At 46.8% G+C, this 23,598-nt stretch overlaps 1 protein-coding gene across 5 annotated transcripts in view; it reads right to left on the bottom strand.

Annotated features, from left to right (window-relative positions):
* Positions 1-870: 870 nt before the first annotated feature.
* Positions 871-23,598, bottom strand: part of FLCN (folliculin) — a 23,253-nt gene continuing 525 nt past the window's right edge. Inside the window, exons 1-14 of one of the 5 annotated variants that reach the window (XM_045293346.1) lie at positions 23,256-23,436; positions 22,851-22,930; positions 17,819-17,888; positions 14,344-14,616; positions 13,120-13,266; positions 11,528-11,749; positions 10,576-10,736; positions 8,075-8,166; positions 5,991-6,175; positions 5,338-5,451; positions 4,368-4,491; positions 3,074-3,205; positions 2,580-2,685; positions 871-2,061 (exon numbers count right to left, since the gene is read on the bottom strand). In XM_045293346.1, coding sequence (XP_045149281.1) covers positions 1,860-2,061; positions 2,580-2,685; positions 3,074-3,205; positions 4,368-4,491; positions 5,338-5,451; positions 5,991-6,175; positions 8,075-8,166; positions 10,576-10,736; positions 11,528-11,749; positions 13,120-13,266; positions 14,344-14,592 — 1,734 coding nt within the window. In that variant the 5' untranslated portion in view covers positions 14,593-14,616; positions 17,819-17,888; positions 22,851-22,930; positions 23,256-23,436 and the 3' untranslated portion in view covers positions 871-1,859. Of the gene's footprint in view, positions 2,062-2,579; positions 2,686-3,073; positions 3,206-4,367; positions 4,492-5,337; positions 5,452-5,990; positions 6,176-8,074; positions 8,167-10,575; positions 10,737-11,527; positions 11,750-13,119; positions 13,267-14,343; positions 14,617-17,818; positions 17,889-20,665; positions 20,692-22,850; positions 22,931-23,255; positions 23,442-23,598 lie in introns of those variants that run through there. The other 4 variants (XM_045293349.1, XM_045293347.1, XM_045293348.1 and 1 more) reach the window with 4 other exon arrangements.

Below are 23,598 nucleotides of genomic sequence, written 5' to 3'. Positions count from 1 at the left end.
ACCGCCTCGTTCTGTACCACGCTCACCATCTTTGCTGTATTTGAGCTCATTGTTCTAGACGCTGTGTTAATCCATCTCTAGATCCTGAGAGAAACAGGTTGGTCAAACCCAAGATCTGACTTATTATGGTACCAGAAAGTAGTAGTGTAGCTAGGTCTTGGGGTCACTCTTCCACATCTTCCGCTCCTCTCTGCTGGATGTGAGTCAATCAGCAAGCACTACACTATTCTCATGAGGAAAAAAAAAAAAAAAGTTACAGCTAGCTAGAAAAAGGAGTCCGTTAAAGGTTCTGCCTGCTCATTCCCAGCAGTTTCATTAATCATTGGGAATTTAGATCAGACATTCCTACAACATGAATGCTGAGCTACCAAGCGGACTTGGTCACGACACTGGCACGACTGGCAGTAAGTCTTCCCAAGTAAAGTCATGCAACAGAGAAAGAAAAGACGAACACCCGAAGACAAGAGGGGCAGTGGGCATCACCTCTCCCAGTCATTACGCCGGACCCGAGTCGGCTCGGTCTGAGTAGATAACCAAAACATCCCCGTTGCATTTTAGGTACGGCCACCACCATTCAGGTACACTCCATCTTCATTTCAAGTAGATGTACCTGGTAACTACCTTTAAGGGATGAACATTTCCCAAAGGTGAACAAATTCTACGCATGGTGGCAGACACGCAATGTATGTCTTCAGAATAAGAGAAACATTCTCTGCTTTCCTCTTGAAACCTCCAATGACGCCCTCTGGGAAGACTGTCCAAGACCAAGACAGTACTTTCACACCCAATGGTGTTATCTTAACCACATTAATGCTTCTGCGACGGAGCTGAAGTGAATTTTATGTATCCTCAGTAAAGCCAAATAGCCAATAATTTACAAAAATATGTGTTTATTGTGTTTCAATGTTCTTACATTATAGACAGATCATACACATTTAATCTTCATGTTAAATATAAATTAGAGCGATAAAGATTCTAAATAAACCAGCAGAAATGCTGAAAATCCCTTCGTCACAAATTATTTTAAATGTAGTATAGGATGATGAAATTGCTTTAAATCACCTTACTCTAAAAATGGTGAACTGTAACCAAAAAAGAAGCAAGGAAGAGCAAAGTGACAGGGTATCAAACTATGGTGTGCTGCTTCATTCTGTATCCAATGAATGGACCAGTACACTCGACTGGAAAAATGTCTGCCCACCAGTGGCTGCGCCAGATCAGGGAAGTCTTGATGGCCACTCCAGGGGAGGGCGGCTAGAAGAGTGGCGTCGGATGACCTCTGGCGGCTCCAAAGATAGGAAAACACCCATTCCCAGAGTCTTCACTCAAAATCACATAACTAAAAAGTGACTAAGGGTTGGAAAATGTGTTGAGTAATAGTTGTAGTAACAGACAGATGCAAAAACTAGGAAACTCTTGCTGAAGATCAACGTGGAGAGGTCCAAATGCTAACCTCAAATGATGACGTTACAGGAGCTAAGCAGGCCGAAACTGGCCTACCACGTTTTCCCGGTGAATTTGGAGATTGAGGTACCCACTTCTCTTCCCGTCTTCTAAGATGTGTAAGAGCAGATGGGACCTGCAACTCACCAGCCTTCTCAGCCTTCCTGAGTGCTGCAGCAATCCGAACCGTTTATAGAATGAGGAGAACTACTATAGGCCCCAATCTCACACAGGGCAGAGTTCAGCCCACACAGTTTCTATTTCTTAGTAAGAAACAGCTCCACCCCCAATAGTACAGAAACTAAAGGACAACCTCCCTTGAAGTTGGAGCAAGCGTTTAACTATTTCTAAGCTTGGTGGCAAGGACACCACAACCATTTTCCAAAGTCATGTGGAGACAAGCTCTCATCGTGGGGTCAGTTGCGACACTCTGTGGCGGTGGGGCTCCGGACAGTGGACATAAGATGTGACTTATAGGTTTTGCTCAAGCCCGTCATCCAAAACTTCAAAAGCTTGACATTGTCTTCCTCCGACGCCCCAAGAATACTCAGGAGTTTCTGTGTGTCCTCTTTGGGGCGACTGTCCACCTTGGTGAATTTAAAAAGCACTTTCACTTTGCTACAGAAAATCAAAAACAAAACACTCAGATACCACCACACAATCATGGGAGTTCAGGTCACTGGGGCTTAATTGGTTTAAGACCAGCAAGGGCAGAACTGGAATTCAAGAACTCAGGGCTGAAGTAAGCTCCCCATAACACCAACAGGCCTTACATTTGCCCAACCTGTCTGACCCTGGGTAAGGAGACTGGAGAATCAATGGAAAACAAGTTTGTTTCCTTTAAATCCATGGAAAGGATTGGTTATGGCTAATCTTTATTATTTTAAGTCAGGATAATCGCTGGCTAGTAAAAATTTGACTAAAAAGTTACTACAATAAATTAACTTGCTTTTAAAAAAGAGGGAGCAGAGCTTCCATTAGAGGACGCTCTAGCACAAACCTAAGAGTCCTTATTTGACTCTCAACAACTGTTGGGTGTCCATACCATCCCCATTTGAGAGAGGAGCCACCTGAGGCTTAGGGAAAAGGGGTTCTTGCAAAGGCCAGACTCTAAGAGCTAAAGGATGCATTCTTACTTCATCCACTCTTCCTTGAGGCAGATGAGACACTGGTCCACCACATCCACAGACAGATTCTGATTGGTCAGAGCAGCTTCAATCTTATTCAGGATGGTGGGGCCAACTAGGAATAGGAATGGAAGCAAAGCAAGGGTTGGTATCAACACAAAGAAAGAAGTACCCGCTAACGCGTGCCCTCTCGTTCTCCTAAAGCACGGGCCTTCTCTGACCCAGGGTGGGATAGAGATTATGTGAACTTGACACTCCTGGGTAAGGGTGGGCACAGGACCCAACCTATCAATTGGGTCCTTATATCAATTGGGTCCTTATGACACCTCCTTGGTCATCAGGCTTCCTGCATCCTGCTTCAACCTTCTGCGTCATGGGCCTGCATCGGACTTACGGACTCAGGTTGGGCTGGACTCTTTCTTATACGCGCGTGAGTGTCGCTGGACTTGTTTCTTTAGACAACCCGGCCTCCCACAGCAGGTAGCCTGCTCAGCGGCACCTACCTCGATCTGCAGACACAGGGCTCCCACTAGTCACCACAAACTCGTATTTGCTGAGAGACTGGTCATCCTCAGGCCCCACGGGGTAGACGCTGGGGTGGGGGGCCATGTGGACCTCCACGATGACAGCAAACTCTGGCAGCATGAAAACACACCACTCCATGAAGTGCCCACTCACCTCCCCCGACAGCATTTCCCTCACTCCGTCCCTCCAAATCACTTCGGGTTTACAAGGGGAAATGCCTTTTAAGATTAAAGCTTTGCTACTTAGAACCATTTCTATTTTATTTGTGAATAGAGGTAAAGGTTAATTTTATATCCCAGTTAAACTACACAAAATATTAATAAGCTATACACAACCCACTTACTATGCAACAGCCTTATCAGGTTTGATCCCACGATTACCTCCAATTTATAGACAAGGAAACAAAAGTGACTTAGTAGGGAACAATGTCTGCCCTGGCTCTAGGTTCAGGGCATCCCTAACCCTCCCTACCCTGAGCCTTGTGCCTCTGAGGCTGAGCCTGTGAACACTGGGTGGATCAGAGGGCACAATTTTCGCCTCCTAGGCGTGCCCAGGGAAGGCCAACCAAAAGATGGGTGATGGGATGGGCAGCTCCCAAGTGTCTGTTCTAGATGAGTCAATTCATCAGCACTGAGGACACGCGCTAGACTGGTCAAGCCCCACTGAACTAGAGCACACTGAGATTCAAGGAGAGACTGATATGACAGGAAGGAAGAAAAAGAGAGGAAAGAAGTATGACGGGAGAATAACTAGAAGGAAAAGGAGGGAGAAAGAGACTGTGGCTGACGAAAGGCACAGCATCAGAGAGGGCATATTAGCCTGGTATCTTGGAGAGGTAAGAGGTGACAGGCTCCTTGGCAGTTTGTTCATCCTGCTTCAGTGGACACACTTCTCCTCACACCCAGGAGTGCCGCCTGTTGTCCACTAGAATTACTGCCCCAGCAAGCCCTGGCCATATGGTCCAGCCCACCACACCCACTTTTTAAAGTCAGAAAATGGACTTCAACTCCCACTGGCTATGGAAAAGCTGGTTCTAGAAATTCCCAAGTATCAGGAGGGCTAATATGCCCTCTCTGATCCTGTACCTTTTGTAAGTCAGTCTCTTTCTCCCTCCTTTTCCTTCTAGTTATTCTCCTGTCATACTTTCCTCTCTTTTTCTTCAGTCCTGCCCCCAGGACCAGCAGGCAGTGGGCCCTCACCCACAGTGAGGACCTAATTCCACGTAAGCCCTGAAGTCTACGAACTCACCAATCAGGCCCTGAGCACACGCACCTGAGGACAGCACATGGGCGGGGATCTGCACCTGTGGGCTGAGCCCCAGGAAGTTACAGCGATATGCTTCCTCATACTGGTTGCTGTACGGGATGACACAGACACAGCCCACCGGCAACATGGTCTGGAGAGGATGAGAATGACTGAGAACCAGCAGTAGCCTGACACACCCTCTGCTGTTAGACAAGCCGGCCTCCCACAGAAGATAGCCTGCTCAGCCCCTCAGCGCTCCCTCTGCCAAGGCTCCCCTGCCTCCCACCCCACGAACCAACTCTCATCTCGGCCCTGGGCACACATGGACTGTGCTGGTCAGTGTTCAGGCCTACTCTGCTCTTTGACATCGGTCTCTCCCAGTTCCACGTGCAGAGGCTATGCCACATCTGTTTCCGTGCCTCACAGGCTAGGCAGGTAAGGCAGACACTTCGCCGGCTTCCCTCAGTGTGACTCGGAGCTAGCCAGGGCTTGCTCGCCACTCCTCCCATGGGAAGGGGCAGCTTGTGAAGCAGCACCCCACCACCCACTCCCTGAGGACATTGCAAGAAATGCAATGGCCTGGCCTGCTGAAATGGCAGCCCAACCCCTCCCAAATGGCCTTCTCGGGGGATCTGGATGTTAGGTTAATCTCTGCCAAGATGGCCACCACTTTAATAGTGTAAAAACACATATGTCTACCAGGGGCATAAGTGGAGAGCAAATGTTTTGAGAATGGTGAGGGCAATGAATGTACAAATGTGAATTACACAATTGATGTATGTATGAATTGTTATGAGTTGTATGAGCCCCTAATAAAATGATTATTAAAAAAAATAGTGATCTCAATTAAAAAAAAAAGTCAGCTTAGAATTCACACACTGACCCTTTCCTGAGCACCTGAACATTCATATCTAAAGCCAGAATTTATATATTTTTTAAACCCACTATCGTAAACACTGTCCTGCTATAAAACACACAAAGAAAAAGATGTTCTTACCCGAAGAATTTCAAAAGCTGACTGGACAAGATCCACATCTCTGCTCTTCCAGATCACCTGGTTCCCCATGAGAACGTGCCAGGCCAACATTCGGAAAGACGGGGCACCCAGGACCTGGGAAAGACAGCTCAGTGCTTGCAACATGACCAAGAGAATTGTTTCTTATTCCTCCAATCGAAGTTGTTCGGGTCATGTGTTCTTCTAGAAATTTCTCTCATACGGTGAGTGGAAGATGGGGCTGGGAGAAAGGCAAGCCCTTACCCTCTCAGAGCCTCAGTCACATGTCAAAAGAAAGTGCTTAGGTGGAGGCAGCCCAGGAATTGCACGTACAAGCCCGATTATAAAGGTCTTGCACACGAGTCTCTTTTGTCCTGATTTTATTTTTGAAAATCTGAAGCAAGCAGAGTTGTTTGCTTTTCATTAACATTCACATTCTCTTTTTAAAAAGTTTTTGAGATTAGTCCCTTGTCTGGTATGTCATCAACAAAAAAAAAAAAAACAGAGAGAGAGAGAGAACGATTGAGAGGGCTCTTTGTACTCCTAACCAACTACCTTCTGCTAGATTTTAAACCAGTAAGTTCAAAGGTCACATGGAGGCAAGCTGGGAGGGGAAGACTGGGTTCTTCTCCTTTAGTTCTTCCTCTGCTACCCACCTGCCTCATGTGCCGAAGGGATTTAAAGACCGCCAGCTTCCGAGGCTGCCAGCTCCCACCGTCTGAGCGTGAGGACAGGTCGGTTAGGTGTTTGGTCCGCTCCCGCCCTTCTGATCCTTCAGAGAACACAGGCGCCTTCTCTTCGGCCTCAGAATTGTCCCAGCTTTCTGATTCCTCTTCTAAGTCTGCAATCCGGATGAGAGGCAGTTACAGAACATGCTGCTCTGTGCGCCATACCAGCGCGCTGGCCGCAAGAATTGTGGGGTCCCAGGCGAGTCGTTACTGGCTTCCTGTTCTGACAAACTGGCTGAGGCTATGGTCTTGGATATCCTGGAGCTCTAGAGAGGGAAAGAGGTTCAGCCCCCTCATCACCTGTAAGGGTGTACCTGGGGCTGACCTTTGAGTTTTTAAGGCACTAACTTGAAAGAGGCAAGCTGTTCGTTGTTGGTTGGGAAATTTCAAAGCAATGATGAACACGAGAGTTTGCATTTATTGAGCACTTCCTCTGCCTCAAGCTTTTCTAAGAACTTTATGTGCATTATTTAGTCCTGAGTTCAATACTATTAGCCTCATTTTGCAAATAAAGAAATATTTCAGCTCGTCTTCAGGGAAACCCCCACAAGTGAGCACATGTCTGTTTCACATCATGGCTGAGACAGCTGGCCCAGAGGAAGGAACTTTGCCTACACTACACACTGCTGCCACGTGCCAGAACAGCTAGGGTTAGTGCCAGGCCAGTTTGACTCACACACTGCTCTAAGCTCCCAACTTTCATCTGTCATGACCCCACACACCAGCATTTCTTCTTTGTCTGAAAGCTTCCCTAGATCTCAGTGGCCTAGCCATCTCGACCAGCACAGAAATGTAATCGCTAGGGAGATGGCTACTTGTGAAGACATGAAGGCGGCTGTGGGCACGGTCTGCTGTAGCACTCGACTCCCTTCCTCCTCACTCGGCAAAGCTTATTTAAAAGTGAACATGCGCCAGAGCCTTGATGACAGGAATCATCTGGAAACAGCTCCCACTTAATACACGGGTAAACCATTTGTAAACTGTAGCATGTAGCACACTAGCTGTAACAAATCGTGACATAAAGGGCCTCTGGTGGTAGAGTGGGTTCTGCTCTGCGCTGAGCTACTAATCTCAAGGTCAGCAGCTGCAAACTAGCAGCCACTCTGTGAGGGAGAGATGAGGCTTTTTGCTCTGTAAAGAGTCTTGGAAACCCATGGGGCAGTTACACCCTGTCCTATAGCGTCTATAGGGCAGAAACCCATGGGGCAGTTACACCCTGTCCTATAGGGTCTATAGGGCAGAAACCCATGGGGTAGTTATGCCCTGTCCTATAGGATCTATAGGGCAGAAACTCATGAGGCAGTTACACCCCATCCTATAGGGTCTATAGGGCAGAAACCCATGGGGCAGTTACACCCTGTCCTATAGGGTCTCCATAAGTTGGAATCAACTCAATGGTTTGGTTTGACCTGCTATGTGCATTACAACTAGGACTTAACCAACCCACAGCTAAAACCCATGGACCTAGATAATCAAAAATCATAGCATGTCAGTAGCAAGCACAGGTGAAAGGGTCCTGGGGTAATGCCAAAGTGTACCCGAACCCCTTGGAAACCCCTGAAACACAGGACATTGAAGTCCAGGCAGGAAGATTCTGATGCAAGAATCTGGGGAGGGGAGTATTTGGAAATCAATCTTCTTGATGGGAAACTTGAATCCAACAGAGTACTAAGACTACCTACAAAAGTCAGCCAAACCTACACAAGGTAGCCACAAAGAAGTTTTCCCATATTCACTTCCTTCCATAGACAGAAAGACCAACAGTAGATTTCCCCACCTGCCTGAAGAGACTACCTCATGTATGAAGGAGAGTAAGACAGAGATTCACAGTAAAGACACGAAGACTAAAGAGTGAACTTCAAAAATGCTCATCACCCTGGGCCACTCCCAAGCACATTCCTACAAAGTGGACCAGAGCTCGGCTGCTGTGTGATTAGAACACTGAAGGGCAAAGCCTCGTGCACCCAGTGCCACCGGGCAGGGGTTCCGGCACACGCCCCTTCAAACCTCACCAGCAAGCTTCTCCATCTGGACCAGTGTGTCCTCAGTCGGCGCACCCTCCAGCAGCTTCTCGGTCAGCCGGCTGCCACACGCTTTCAAGAGCCTGCAAAGCACAGTCATGCCCAAAGAGAAACGGAACCTGAAGCGGGCCACTCTTCTTGATGTAACTACCAGCTCACAGGGAAGATGGGAGTAGCCGAACACGCACAATACCACCAAGGAGGCATGAACGGCCACATCCAGAACATAGCCAAGTCTGTAAGACAAATGGCCCAGGCCCTTCAATGAAAGGCAGGGTTGGCAACAAGCAGCCCTGTTCCAAATTCAGAGAGATTTAGGATATATAGCAACTTAAACAATACGTAAGTATTCGATTCAAAAGTGACCCTTGAGACAAAAAGGGAACACTGAACATGGATTGGGTCCAGGATGCTATTACAGAATCACTGTCTTGTTGGAAATAGTAACGCTTTTATGGTTCCATTTATAGTTGAAATAATTAAGTGGGGGGATCAGTAACAAAGTACCAGAGTGTTGGTAACTGCTAAAGCTGGTGATATGGACATGTAGGTAGTTCAGGAAATTATATGACTTATACTACTTTGGGTACCTTTGAAAGTTTTCCCTACTATAATTTTGAAAGACAGGAGTGAGTGGGGACGAGAGAATTTTTCTCTTGAGCTTCTAGGCCTTCCGAGGCTGTGTTTCTTGTTCCAGGGTCTATAGCAAGGAGCTTCTTCCACAACAGGACCTAGTTGACATGACAAGATTCCAGACTTCAGACCGATTCCAGAGTGCAGGCTGCAAAAGAAGGTACCCGGGAGACAGTCTATTTTACATACAGGTGGAATATAAATAACCTGTGGCCAGAAGACAGACTCTAGCGGCTTTAAGTAGCTCCACAGGTTATTTAAAAGGCTGTGGGCTGGATTTTGTAATGTGACACACACACTTCCAGTGAGCAGTGTGTGACTTCTGGGCCCAGGTCAGGCTCCGCCTTACTCTCTTGGGTCACGTTCACGGGGGTGGGGTGGGCACGACTCCCACATCCACAAAGAGAGGAGGGCAGCCAGTGTGAGCTTGCCAGCCCCAAGAGCAGGCCCCTCAGAAATGGAGCCTTCCGTTGAACCTGCAGATGTCTTCCCCGCCCTGAATCACTAAGTTCTGCGGTGGAACTTCTAACCCACCGCAGAAGTGAGAGAAATGTTGCTTGCTGTTTAAAATCATTTGGAGTCCCCGGTCTTGGTATGGGAGCATCACTGGGCGGGGAGGCCATCTAAGTGCCCCAGAAAGCAGAAGAGAAGGCCTACAGAACAGGAGGGTGGCTCGTTTGTTCTGTTTTTATGTATTGAAAAGTTTATATTTAGCATTAGTCATCTGGACTCAGTTTAGGTGATTCAGATATTGTTGGCAACATCTAAAGCATCAGTCAGGAGCCAGTCAAACACATGCCTTCTTCTCACTGTCAGGTCTGTGTGAGGTGTTGACGTTAGCCAGGTCACAGAGCTTCTTCACAGCCTGTTTGATCTGTTTCTTGTTGGCCTTGACGTCCACCATGCACACACGTGTGTTCTCGTCGATCTGCCTGGCAGACTCCGTGGTCGGGGAAAGCCTGTTTCTCCTGGGGGTGCTCTTCCGAGGATATCGGGCTGCCTTCTTAGCCGCAGGGTCGTAGGCTGCAGGAAGGTGGGTGACACACCCATCTTTTGGGGGGGCTGTGAACGTCTTTCAGCACAATCTTCTTGGCCTTTAATTTAATGTCTTTGCATTGGCTTCCAATTTGGGAATGGCTGGGGCTTCTTTCCTCGCCTGCAGCACCATCTTCCAAGATAGAGTGTTCATGCTTACCTAACTGAGGGAGTTAGTTTATTGTGCCAACCTGGCCGATAAACACATGTGGGGTTAATTGAAGGGCGGAGGGATAAATGGCTCGGTAAGCCTCGCCTTTCTAGTTCTCAGGTCTCTTGCTTTGTGATGGTCGGACCAGGGTGCAGCTGCCTTAAGCAGTTCCCTGCTTCAGCTGGCAAGGCTCACTTCCTGCAAGACATCCCCGAGCCGAAGCCGCATGGGACCTACCCCATGCAGCCCTGGGTGCTGGAGCAGCCGTGTGGAGACCCCTGCCAGCGCTGAGATGCTTACACGTTCACTGACTCTGCTTTCCTCCTGCAGTCGGCATCACTGCATGTGTTTTGTGAGATGGAGGAGGACTTTGTGGATTGGTGTTGGACATTTATATGGGTTAACGCTGGACTTGTGAGTTTGGGCAGCACTGGGTTGGGATGTATTCTTGATGTGCACTTAACCTTTATATAAAACTCTCTCTTATACATGAGTTTCTGTGGTTTTGTTTCTCTAAAGTACCCAGACAAATACACTAAAGATTACACACCCAGAGCTCCTCCACAGAAGCAAGGAGATAACTGTTCCACTCCATGCTTTAATACAACCAAATCTGTAGCATTATCCAACCAGCACATAACTGCACCCATCAAATAGGTGAAAAGCTCATTACCAAGCAAAGGAGGTGTGCAGGCATGCCCACAAGTTGTCATCGCTGGTCAGAGAGGTCAGCGACCGGGCTGCGTTGCCATTCCTTTGATGCAAGAATGGTGTAAACGCTGTGTTCATCCTTTGGGCGCGCTGTGGGCATCCAAACTGCTCTGCTTCAAACACCTGAAGTGCAGAGGGAAGGGAAGCTCAATATCAGAGCGAAAGTAGGCAGCCAAGGTTGCCGCTACCTCACAGCCAACTTCTGACCCCTACTTGCCCCTGGTTCTAGAACAGTTCTACTTCCCCAGATAGAGTAACAGCCACCCGAGCGAGGAATCAGTGCCGACTCTCTCCTGCAATGGACTCCTTAGGCAGATGACGTGCTTAGGTAGTCATCAGCATTGCTCGCTAAACATTCTCAGGCCCCATTTCCAAGCACAGGGAGGATTTCCCTGGTGTGGTGTGAAGCATGCGACTAGTTCTGGCCAGTAAGATAAAAAAGAGCGGGGCCCTCCAGTGTCCTATTCCCTCAACAGGGCAAATGAGCAGCATCCCAGTTGGCTGCCACCCTGTCTGCCTGGACTATTACAATAAAAGATCCCCCCGGGCCTCCTGCAATGGACTCACTGCATGAGCAAGAAGCAAATGCTTGTGGATGTAATCTGCTGAGGCGTGAGGGTCATCTGACCAGAGCCCAACCTGCTCTACAGTGACAGGTAATGCCACAACTGGAAGCCTAATTAGGGGTGGACATGCTACGTGACTAGCAGAAGCAGGCCTGAAGCCTGGGCCTGAGCACCATGAGCCGGGAGGAGACGAGCTGAGCAAGAATCAAGAGAACGGTGGGGGCAGGAGAGACCAAGACTGCAAGCGGGGCTGACCACCATGAGTTTGTCACATGCAGCCCCAGCGGAAATAGAAACTGGAGAGGCCACCGCTCTGCTGCAGGACAGGGCCCGCCCCAGCAGCTTCACCTTGAGGGCCTTGCCCTGGAGCTCATCGATGATCCCTCGGATCTTCCCGAGCAGGAAGGGCCAGGAGTTGATGAGATAGATGCGGTCCATCATGATGGCAATGATGCTGTACCAGCGCTGGAAGCCCCTGGCCAGGCTGTCTTTGATAAAGAAGGTGTGGCTGAACACGAAACCATGCTGCTCGTCTCCAAAGAAGATGGGGCCTTCACGGCCAGGGCAGACCTGTGAACATGGCAGTAATAGAGGCAGCAGTCCTCCCGAGCCTCAAGGAGAGTCCCACCAAGTCCTTCAGACTTCTGTCTGCACTGATTACCCAGAATGAATTGCTAGGCAGAGGAGGGAACAAGGGAAATTTTGCATTCATCTGGTCATCTGATCACTTTCTGATAACATTGGTTATCAAGAAACACAAGTCAAATAGGTTGTTTCTACTTGAAGCCAAAAAAATTTTCTTTCCTATATAAATATTCCATCAATCCTCAGCTCAAATATATCTAGCTACACTATAGTTCAGAACCACGCAGGTCGAAATAGCTACTACACAGTCCATAAAATTTACATACTATGTTTTTAGGAGAAGACTATTACAAATCCTCCCCTCATGGTAATTCACATGCAATTCTAATGCATGATTATTTGCTTTCTAGGAACCCTGGTAGCACAGCAGGTGCACGCTGCTAAGTGCAAAGTCTGCCCTTGGAAGCCACCAGCCCCTCCACAAGAAACAGATGAGGCTCTCTGCTACTGCAGAGTCAGTCTTAGACACCCACAGGCGCAGGTCTACGCTGCCCCGGAGGGGCACTGTGAGTGGGCACCGACTCCATGGCAGTGAACAGATTAAAAAGGAAACTCACTGCCATCGAGTCCACGCCGATTCACGGGGCCCCTTGGGCAGGGTAGACCTGCTCCTGGGAGTTGCCAAGACTGTCACTCTTTACAGAAGGAGAAGCCCGGCTTTCTCCTGAGGAGCAGCGGGTGCTTTCAGACTGATCTCAGCGCACAGAGTAACCGCTCCAGGCGAGGGCAGAAGGACATGTAATAGGAGAAACAGCTGAATATCAGCACCCAGCCACAATACGTGAAACCTGGTAGCCAGAGCGCACAATCTGTCTGACAGGGCGACCACCAGGGAAAAGAGGCTTTAGTACCTTAGTTATGAACCTATTTGTGGCAAACAGACAAAAACACTCCACAAAAATTAAAACTAGAACCTCACACCAGCAGTCACAGGGTCCAGCAACAGAATTACACACCTAACAGACCCTGGGGCCATTAGTGCTTAAAATGAGGACCAAAATTACATAAAAAGGTTATGTGCGAATGCTGTGAAATCATACCTAAAAAGAATCCTAACCTTAGAAATAAATAGGTCCAACAAGAATGGGCAAGTGATCTAAATTTGGTGCTCAAGGTAGAAAACCAGCCACCATGCAGAAGCCTGCACAGCTCACAGGACTGATTCTCAGGGCCCAGAGAACTGCTGAGGCCTCTGCTCCACAGGGGGCCACTGACTTGACCTAACCTAACACTGAACTGGCTGAGGACACCTTTCAATGGGGCAGCATGAGATTTCCCCCCAAACCGTCTCCCACCTCACAGCTCAGGCTCCGCACGCAGGCTTGGCGAACAATGCTGAAGAGCTGAGGGTGGTTGGGGTGCTGGTGGCTGACATACTTAATGGAGGTCTCCTTGTCATGGCTGATGTACCCCGGATGCCCCACAGCGAGGGATCGGCAGCCCTGACCAGGAGAACGAAAAGAAAACCAGTTAGTTGGGAAGCAGACAACAGACCCTTTTATTTCTGAATTTAGAAGACTCCATCACTTATTTGAGGATGTTAAATGCTAAAGTAACAGACTGCCAGAGGGTAACAGCAACAAGAATGTTACTGAGCATTGATCTACCAGATATTGGGATAAGGTCTTTGCGTATTTCATCTCATCCCAGGCACAGCACAGCACCTGAGAAAACAACAGTGAGAACCCCCACGGGGACACTGAGGCACCGAGATGGTACGGAGGCAGCCCAGGGCCACAGAACTGGCAAGCAGCAAGGCTTGGCTGCACTCAGCTGTGAATCACTGTGAGTGGCGTGACCCACCCTGCCACCTCAGCCCCAATGCACACAACTGGCAAGGCCTCGGGCCAGAGCAAAGGGTCAAGCACGGAACACAAAAGAGGCCATGACCTCAGGGTGTTGGCCCTACAAGAGACTAATGAGCTGGCACCCATTGGCTGTGCTTCCTGTGGCAGCCCCCACTCAAAGGCCAAAAACCAGGGACCACCAAGTCAAACCCATTCCCCTAAGATGTGGCCCCTCTAAGGGGTAACTGCTCAAGGTACCTCCAACAACCTGGCTGGACCCACCCAAGCCCCTTCCTGACATGCCTCCCTACATGCCCCCTATCTTTCACGGGTGTCCCCAACTGTTAAATCTCCTGCCCATCGAGTGTCCACTTGGGATCTGTATCTCAACGGAGCCTGCTGGTAACGCTGCGGTGACTGGCCTACCACCACCCAGATTGACGCACTCAGAGGTGCCTCCTCTTCAGCAAAGTGATGCTTCACTTTCTAGATCTTACCAAGTGGCACAGAGGCTTCCACTGGGGAGCCTCTAAGGACAGTGGGCTACAGGAATCAGATCACTGAGCGCCTCCCACTCCATCACGCCGTCCTGCTCCTGGCACCAGGTCTCTGGTCCATTCCCCCTCTGCAGCACTCTGTGGTGACTGTACAACCCACCCCAGGATGGCAGGAGCAGTCACAAAACAGGGGTTCTAACAGAGCAGGTGCTCCAGGGACCAAGAGGGCACTCACTTCACACATGTCGGACTTTTTGGGGCCTGGGCTGCTGGCTTCTACGCTGGCTCCTTCTGCTGGGCTGTGAGATCGGATGCGACTGCTCATCTGAATGCCCCCTTCTTCCTCCTCGGCTTGCTCACCCTGGCTAGGGCTGTCCCCACTCTCGGCCCCTTGGGGCAGTGGAGCATGCAGAACTTCAGTACAAAAGAGAGTACGGGGACCATGCAGCTCGCAGAAGTGACAGAGTGCAACAATGGCGTTCATGGTGTTGGGGAACTAACTTGCAGCCTGCAAAGAGAAAGGAGACATCAACAGCTGGCCCCAGCCATGCACGCCACAAAGGGCCTGATATAGGTGCACAGGAGCCAGGAGTCATGGGCAAGTCAGCCCTACTGCCTATAGGCCCCTACCCCACAAAGTGAGTCCCACATCTAGTCTGTGTGTCCTCAGCCCTGGCCAACAGAGTCACATGCAGAGGCACAGACAAAACATGCCCTGGCCCATGTGAGTTCCAAGCAAACAAGAAAACATTAACACCGCAAAAAAGATCTTTAGTTAGAACGGTAATCAGTGCTGGGCATAAACAGTACAAAATAGAATGACAAGGAAATAGAGCAAAACATGGCAAATGCCACACACACAAAAAAAAAACAACCTCAAAGCCCAACTCAGTGCCACTGAGAGATGATAGCGCCTCTATAAATCTCCAACGACTTTTTTTACCCAAACAATATGCCATACTGCATATTGCTCCATGGGGTTTTAAAAAGAATCATTTCAAACAATTGCAAGCTAAACAGCTCTCAGCTGTCAAGCAGCTCAACACGTAACCACTATGCCACCACCAGGGCTCCTAAACACCACTAAGATGAGAATGACATATCGCAGATTTCCAGGGACAGAGTAAGGACCCCTCAGAAGGGGCCCTACGGAAGAGCTGAGGAATGCAGGGAGGCTGGGGGAGCAGAGGAAAAGTGCATGGCTCCAGGCCTCACTGGGGCATGACTTGGGCATATGGAGGGAGTTGGGATAGCATCAGGAGTTGAGAGCAGGTTACTGCAGAAAACAGGCCGGTTAAGGTCAAGGTGAAAGCAGAGGGAAAAATGAGGTGCTACTCCACTTACAGGATAGTCATGTTGTGACTATATTCCCAACCAGAGCCACCAGAGGGCATTGAAGGATGGAGGGTGGGTCAGAGGCAAAGGATCAGCTGGGGCAGAAGGTAAGTACACAGTGCCATCCCACACACCAAGAGAGCAGTGTTCTGAAGAAGAGCGGATGGCCTCTGTAAAGTGATGTGCAGGTTGTAAGTGGAGTGAAGGGAAGCTGCATGGAATGGGGCCAAAGAGAAGTGTGGTGTCTTCTTGAGAGAAGCACAAAAGGAAGAGAAGGAAATGTGTACAGGCAAATTTAGGGAACCCAAGGGGCATCACAGGTTACTGGGGGTGTTACCAGGTCATCAGAGAACGGAATGGGGAGTTGTTGCTTAATGGTAGGTACAGAGTTTCTATGTGGAGAAAAAGAAGTTCTAGAAATCAACAATGGTGACAATACACAACTTTGTGAATCTAATTAATGCCACTGAATGGAAGACCCACTGAATAACTTAGAAGTCAAATTTATGTTTTTAGCACGAGAAAACGTAAAAACAAATTCTAGCAAGATATTCACACGAAAGCAGCACATGATCAATTTTTCTTTATCTGCAGAACACGGAATCCAGCTTCCAACTTCTGGCCAGACGGTGGACTAAGCAGACATGCTACCACACACTGTACCTCAAAGACATGAAGGATCAAATGAAGTCCATCCATATGATGATCCTGAAACTCTGGGCTTCAGAGAAAGGATAAGGAAGTAGGGACTTATCAGCTGGCAGAGTGCACCGATCTGGACTGGGTAACCTACCCCCAGTCCCCTCTCAGCCAGCAAGAACACACCACCTGTCCCTGTCAGGTTTTCTCCGCTCATTCTTTTTCTTTTGCCTTCCTTATTATTGTTTTTATTTTATCTTGTTTTTATTTTGTCCCATCCAGCAGGAGACAGCAAAAATGCCCACAATGGCAAGCAATTCTTGCATCTCCAGCAGCCCTACCCATGGGTGGGGGTCACCACCCACTCCTGCACCACCTGATCAATGATAAACAGAAGCCATTACCAACCCAACCTGCCCTCAACTGCTCTACACAAACGATGAACAGAGAATTACATACACACTCATCCTCTATCACTCTCACTAGGAGACAGATAGTGAGCAGGCAGCTAAGAACAAATTAACATACAATCACCAGTTGAATACAAATACAACATTAAGTCTCCAAGACAACAGATGATTTCAGTTCATACAAACAAACAAGACAAAGTAAGGCAAAGAGATGACCAAAATACAAAGCCAGAAAATGTACTGAGAAAAAATTCTACTGGATCTACCTGATACAGAATTTAAAAGAATGATATTTAAGGACCCTCAGCATACTGAAAGATCAAGGGAATTTCAGACAAAATCAGGAAAACACATATACAGTGAACCCTCATTTATCGCGGTTAATCGGTTCTAGACCCTACCGTGATAAATGAAATTCCGCGAAGTAGGATTCCTTATTTGTAAATCAAATATTTTCGAAGTTAGAGCATAGAGGACATGAAGAAACACCCTTTAGTCACCATTACACTCGTATTACCCAATTTATTAAACGAAAAAGGGAAAATACAGTAAAACATTTTGGACGTTACAATTATCATTTATTATTTATTATGTTATTTATGGCATCTAGTTTACAGTACTACATATTTCACATACAGTATTATTATACATAGTTCTTACAAATACTGTAATCAATAGCCTATGAAATGACTTAAGGGATGTACTCTACAGGTGGGTCGCCGTCTTTTTCCTCTGAAGGAGCGGGTGTAGGCACTGGGTGCTGTTACGCAAAAACCGCGATAGAGTGAAGCCGCAGAAGTCAAAGCGCGAAGTGGCGAGAGTTCACTGTATAATCCTTAAAAAATTCTGAAACACTACAGGAACTGAACAAAAGTAAATGAAAAAGGAAAATACCATACAACATTAGCAAACAGAAGTACAGAAGATTAATGCTAAGATTTCCATAAGAGAGAACACTGTGAGCCAAAGGACTAGAACTGACTCAACAGAAGATCCGAGTTAGTGAGATTAGTGAGATTTAAAACAAATCTCTGAATATGAATTTGCTAGAGGAACAATCAGGGTGGGCAGTGGGGACAGAAAAGAAGGAAAGTAAGCCCAGTAATTATGTGGGACACTGTCAAGAGGAATAACTTGTGTTCAGATTTTGGAGATCTGTTGGAGGAAAACTTCCCTACTACCATAACCTATCAGAAAACATTCAATGAGCTCACAGACCCCCACAGAAGTCAGATCGCAAAAGAAAATCACCACAATACATCATAATCACCAAAACCAAAGGCCAGGGAACAATTCTGAAAACAGCTGGGGGATGTGAAAAGTTACCTGTAGAGAACAAACACAGCCAAGCTCTGATTTCTCAGCAGAAAATCATGCAGCTGACAAGTAGAAAATTCTGAAAGAAAAAAAATAAAATAAAAAATCAACCAGGAATCATATACCCAGTAAAAGTGTCCCTCAAACATGACAGCAAAATTAGGTCATTTCCAGAAAAACAAAAATTAAAGGAATTTGTAAAAACCAGATCAAGCTTACAAGAAATGTTACATTAGGTTACTCTAGAGGTGCTAACCACAAGGCCAGCAGTTCAAATCCCCTAGCTGCGATGGGAGAGAGTGGTGGCTTTCTACTCCTGTAGAGTTACAGTCTCGGAAGCGCACTGGGGCAGGTCTACCCTGCCCTATGGGGCTGCGATGAGCTGGAATCGACTCAACGGCAGTGAGTGGGTGAGTTAATCCTAACAGAAAGCCAACAATGGTGGACACAACCTGAGATTAAACACACATGACCACACACTCCACAGAGAAATCAACATATAAAGAAGTATCCAAAGTAAAACAAATCTACAAACTGAAAACTGGGAACCAGAGCGAACGATCTATAAACAAAAGTAAAGAGAATAGTGTGGTTACGAAATTTTCAAAAGGGAATCAGGTCAATTTCACTACAGAATAGATTGTTTCAGACCTGGGAAGAAATAAATAAATTACACGGTAACCTCAAAGAAAATTAATCTCCACAAAATGAAAGTGGAAAACCATAAAGACATAAGCAATAAAACCATGAAAGAAATTATAATACACAAATGACCTCGACACAGAAAATTAGGTGAAACAAAGAAACTAGTAGCTCCCCCAGCCCCACCAAATAAACCACATACACAGCGAGGGCAAGTTCATATTGTCAATAATCGCACTGAATGGAAATTGCTTAACTGCATCGATCAGGAGACAGATAATAACTGAATGAAAAAGCAAGCAGGGCCCATCGACATACTGTCTACAAGAAATATAACTCAAACATGACAACAAAAATAATCTGACAATCAAAGGGTGGGAAAAAATACATAACAAGTTAATGGCAACCAAAGAAAAGCACAGGAGTGGCTATATTCATTCTTGAAAAATACTTTATGGCAAAAACCAGTTCTCCCTTTTATGATGTTTTCTAAATTCTAGCTGCTACACCTGTGCCCACTGTGGAGTGAGCTAGCTATCTGTATGTTACCAAGACAGTATGAGTGGAATACATTTTGAATTAAAACCTTAGTAGAGGGTGTGAATCAAGTCCCTAGGCTTTGCTTCTTCTGGCGTATTGGCTGCAGGAGTTAAAACCACATCTCCATCAAAGCCATCATTGTGGTCTTCTCTTTCCAACTGAACATGCACAGAAATACATGAGACCTGCTTTTCATTTTTTGACTTTTTCACTCTCTGCTCTGGATCCTACATCTTACTTCTTGAGACTTGAGTTGTAGCCTATCACTTGACCAGCTGCTGCAGTCTTGTGGATAAGAAGAATCCTCCAGATGTATGAATTTCAAATTTGGGACGGACTAGCAACCACAACCATGTAAACCATTTCCTTAAAGGCTCATGAGTTCAATGGGGGCTGCTCCATGAAGGAATGAATATACCAAGAGGAGGAATGGCAGTTAACAAGGGATATTGGGGTAAGATAGCATTTTGGACAAGTTGGACATTTGGGACATCATTAATCTCCATTCATTGGGACTAGTCTTGTATTAATTTTCCTAAAACACATTATTTTTACATCAGCACAAGAGAAAAAGGACATTAAATGAGAAATTTCAAAAAGTTCCAGGAAAAAATAGAATTGAAAGATAATACAATTTTCCCATGAACTTTTTGAAGCCCCCTCATCAAAGGATTAAAGGGTCAAAAGAACAAGGGCATAAACATAATAAAAATTTATGCCCCCAATTAAAGATTATCAAAATTAAGAGCTGTAAGAGCCCCCAATAAAATGATTTTTTAAAAGGGAGGGGACAAAAGATAGGGAGGGGAGAATTGGATATATATTATTAAAATATCCTTATGCTCCAAAGGATGGGATGTATTATTTATTGTCTAAAGGTAAAATAAGATTTTTTAAAATTCATGTTATAAAATACGATAGGTATGTAAAAGTTCATGCAAGAAGATTTTAATAATTCAATTAATATATGTAAATGATATCCTAAAAATGCGAATTCAAGACAAGACGAAAAACATAATTCAATAAACAGATAACTACTAAAAAAAAGAGTATCAAAATACAGAAATCAAACTTTAATAGAATTAGTGGGTACATAGGCAAAAGTAGTGAAGAAAGCTGATGGTGTCTGGCTATCAAATGATATGGCGTCTGGGGTCTTAAATGCTTGAAGATAAACAGGCGGCCATCTAGCTAAGAAAGCCCACATGGAAGAAGCACACCAGCCTACCCCTATAGGCACGCTGAAGACAAAGCAGGTGCGTAGGCAAATGCGGTGAAGAAAGCTGACAGTGACCGGCTGTCAAAATATATAGAATCTGGGGTCCTACAGGCTGGAAGATAAACAAGGGGCCATCTACCTGAGAAACAACAAAGCCCACATAGAGGAAGCACACCAGCCTGTGAGATCACAAGGCATATCGAAGAGATCAGGTATTAGGCATCAAAGACAAGGGGAGAAAAAAAAAAAATCATAGCATTGTGAATGAGGGGGAGTGCGGAGTGGGGATCCAGGGCCCATCTGTGGGAAATTGGACATCCCCTTGTAGAAGGGTTGCCGGGAGGAAATGAACCAGTCAGGGTGCAGTGTAGCAACGATGAAATATACACATTTCCTCTAGTTCTTGAATTCTCGCCCCCCCTCCCCCATCCCCACTATCATGATCCCAATTTTACCTTACGTATCCGGCTGGACCGGAGGATGTACACTGGCACAGATAGGAACTGGAAATACAGGGAATCCAGGGCAGATGAGCCCCTCAGGACCAGTGGTGGGTGTGGCGATATCGGGAGGGTGGAAGGAAGATGAGGGAGAAAGGGGAAACAGATGACAAGGTCTATATATAACCTCCTCCCTGGGGACGGACAGGGAGGGGTGGGTGAGGGAGACGTCAGATGGTGTAAGATATGACAAAAATAATAATAATTTATAAATTATCAGGGGGGAGTGGGGAGGGAGGGGTAACAAAATGAAGAGCTGATACCAAGGGTTCAGGTGGAGGGCGGGTGTTTTGAGAATGATGATGGCAACATATGTGCAAATATGCTTGATACAATTGATGTATGTATGGATTGTGATGGAAGTTGTATGAGCCCCTAATAAAATGGTAAAAAAAAACCTTTAATAGAATTGAAAAATGAAATAAATGATGTCAAGATGACTTTAATACACTACTTTTGAAGGACAGAACTAAAAAGAAACTCAACAAAAGACATAGAAGAACTAAAGAACAGGGAGGTGGGGAGGGAGGAGGAAAATGAACAACTGATATTAAGGACTGAGGTGTAGGGCAAATATTTTGAAAATGATGAGGGCAGCGAATGCACATATGTGCTTGGCACAGTGGATGTATGTATGGATTGTGATGAGAATTGTATGAGCCCCCAATAAAATAATTTTAAAAAAACAACTAAAGAACATAACCAGTTGACCTCATAGACCTATACAGAACACTTTACCCAACAGCACAATTTCACTCATAGTGATCCCACACGTTCAGAGCAGAACTGCTCAGAGGATTTCCAACCCGTCTTTCTTGGTGCCCTGCGTGGGGCTGACTGCCAACTTTTGAGGCTAGTAACTGAATATTTAACCACTGCACAGGATCCCTGGTGGTAGAGTGCTTACAAAGTACGGCAGATCCTCATGTCAACAGTTCAAACCACCAGCAGCTCCAAGGGAGAAAGACGGGGCTTTCGACTTACTCCCACAGTTAGTTTCGGTATCCACAGGGAATCACAATAAGTCAGCATTGACTCAATGGCATCAAGTTGTTGTTGTTTTTTAACCACTTGCACCGCTTAGTGACTCAGCATATGTAATTGTCAACTGACAGTAATCCATGTGACAGAGTATAACTGCCCAAGAGGGTTTCTTGACTGTAATCTCTACAGAAGCAGAAGCCCTGGTCTTTATGCTGTGGAGTTGCTGGGTAGGTACGAACCTCCAACTTTTGGGTACAGCCAAACACTTAACCATTTCTCCACCTTGGATATAACAGTTGATATAGTCTAATTTAATGATTTTTACATTTGTTTCTGAGTGCACATAACATCTGCTCAATGAGTTTTCCAAAACCCAAGAGGCAGGCAGGCTTCCCCTGCCAGAGACTATCCATTAGACCTGATAGTCCAAGTCACTATTCGAGTACCTGGAAGAGAAAGCCTTTCGGTTCGACTCCCCTTACACCCTGGCTAAGTTTCTGGACGTGACAATGATCTCTGCACTCACCTTCCTCTCTCTCACCCCATGGAGTGCTCTGTGCCCCGGACCTATTTCATAGGGCTATGAGGATTAGACTAGAGTGCACTGCATACATGAAACATCACAGTGGTTCTTGACCAGTTGTGAGCAACAGACACATCTCACACAAAGACCATAAATCAGTGACTGGGATCCCAGCGAGAGCAAAATGGGAGAAAACCCACAGGAGATTATGTCCTGCTCAGACTCACTAACACTGTGGATCTACTACTACTGACTTTGCCCAGGCTACTGTTTAAAGTTTCTTGACTTAAGACTCTAGAAGAGCAAATGAAGCGTCACATGCCACTATTACTCAATAACAGCGGCAATGTTGATGGGCTAGCACCTCCAGCACTGATGGACTATGGTCTTTCTCTGCTTCAAAATGAAGTCTCTTCTGCCAAGGGTAGTGCCAGGTGTCCAAGGCCCAGAAAACAAGTATTTCCTTTTAGCAAGCTCCTCTACACCCTTTGCTACCACCAGTTTGAACCTCAATCTGCAACCAACCAATCCCTGAACCACATATTCTTTGCAGGTGATAAGGATCCCTCTGACCACACCTATCAAACTAGAACAGGCTAGTTCATCTCCTTGTCCAGGAGGATCAATACAGACCTATCAGCTTGTCAGAGGGGCCTCAGAATGCCAGCCTGGAAGAACAGGAGCCATGATACAAATCAGAGGCAACGCAAAACCTGGGTGAGGAAAAGCAAAATTAAATGAAAAAATTCATCAGTGACCCTAACAGGTCACCTTTATCTGCACAGTCTATATGAGGTCATGGATTTGGCCCTCACCCCCTAAATCTCACCCTCCCCTTCCATATCTTACAAACCACCTCCATCACCCCTAAGACCCCAGCCCAAGTCAAAACTCAGTTGTGCCCTTTCCAGCTGACCCCTGTAGACCGGTCTGGCTTCTCTGTCCCTGGTGAGTCCCTGGCGGTAGGAGCCTCACAGCAGGGATGGGGGTCTTGGAGGTAGCCTGTCCCTGTTGAAATGCCAGCTCTCCCTAACCTACCTGCAGAGGTCAAGCTTGGCTGGGGCCTCAGTTTCTGCAAGAGCAAGGCGAGGATAATCCTGCCTCCCTAAAGCAAAGCGTGCAGGTTCGGGCCCGCGACTAAGGTGCACACTTACCAGCAACAACTCCTATTCTCCCAGATCATGACCCCCACCCACTGGCAAATCCCGAGTAGCCACTGGTCCAGGGGACCGAAACCCAGCGCCCCTCCTCCGACCCCAGACAAGGCTCCCTGCCCGACTTCCCCTTCCAGCCCCATCTCCTTGCTAATCGATCCCATCGGTTTTTCCACCTGCCGGCAGGCCGGTCAGCGGCCTCGGCCTAACGCTACAGCCCGAGCCCG

This window comes from Echinops telfairi, unplaced genomic scaffold (assembly GCF_000313985.2).
Source record: "Echinops telfairi isolate 266 unplaced genomic scaffold, ASM31398v2 ScPeMD7_2010;HRSCAF=2546, whole genome shotgun sequence".
In the NCBI taxonomy this organism is placed as follows: domain Eukaryota; kingdom Metazoa; phylum Chordata; class Mammalia; order Afrosoricida; family Tenrecidae; genus Echinops; species Echinops telfairi.
This window is presented reverse-complemented; position numbering and strand designations above follow the sequence as displayed.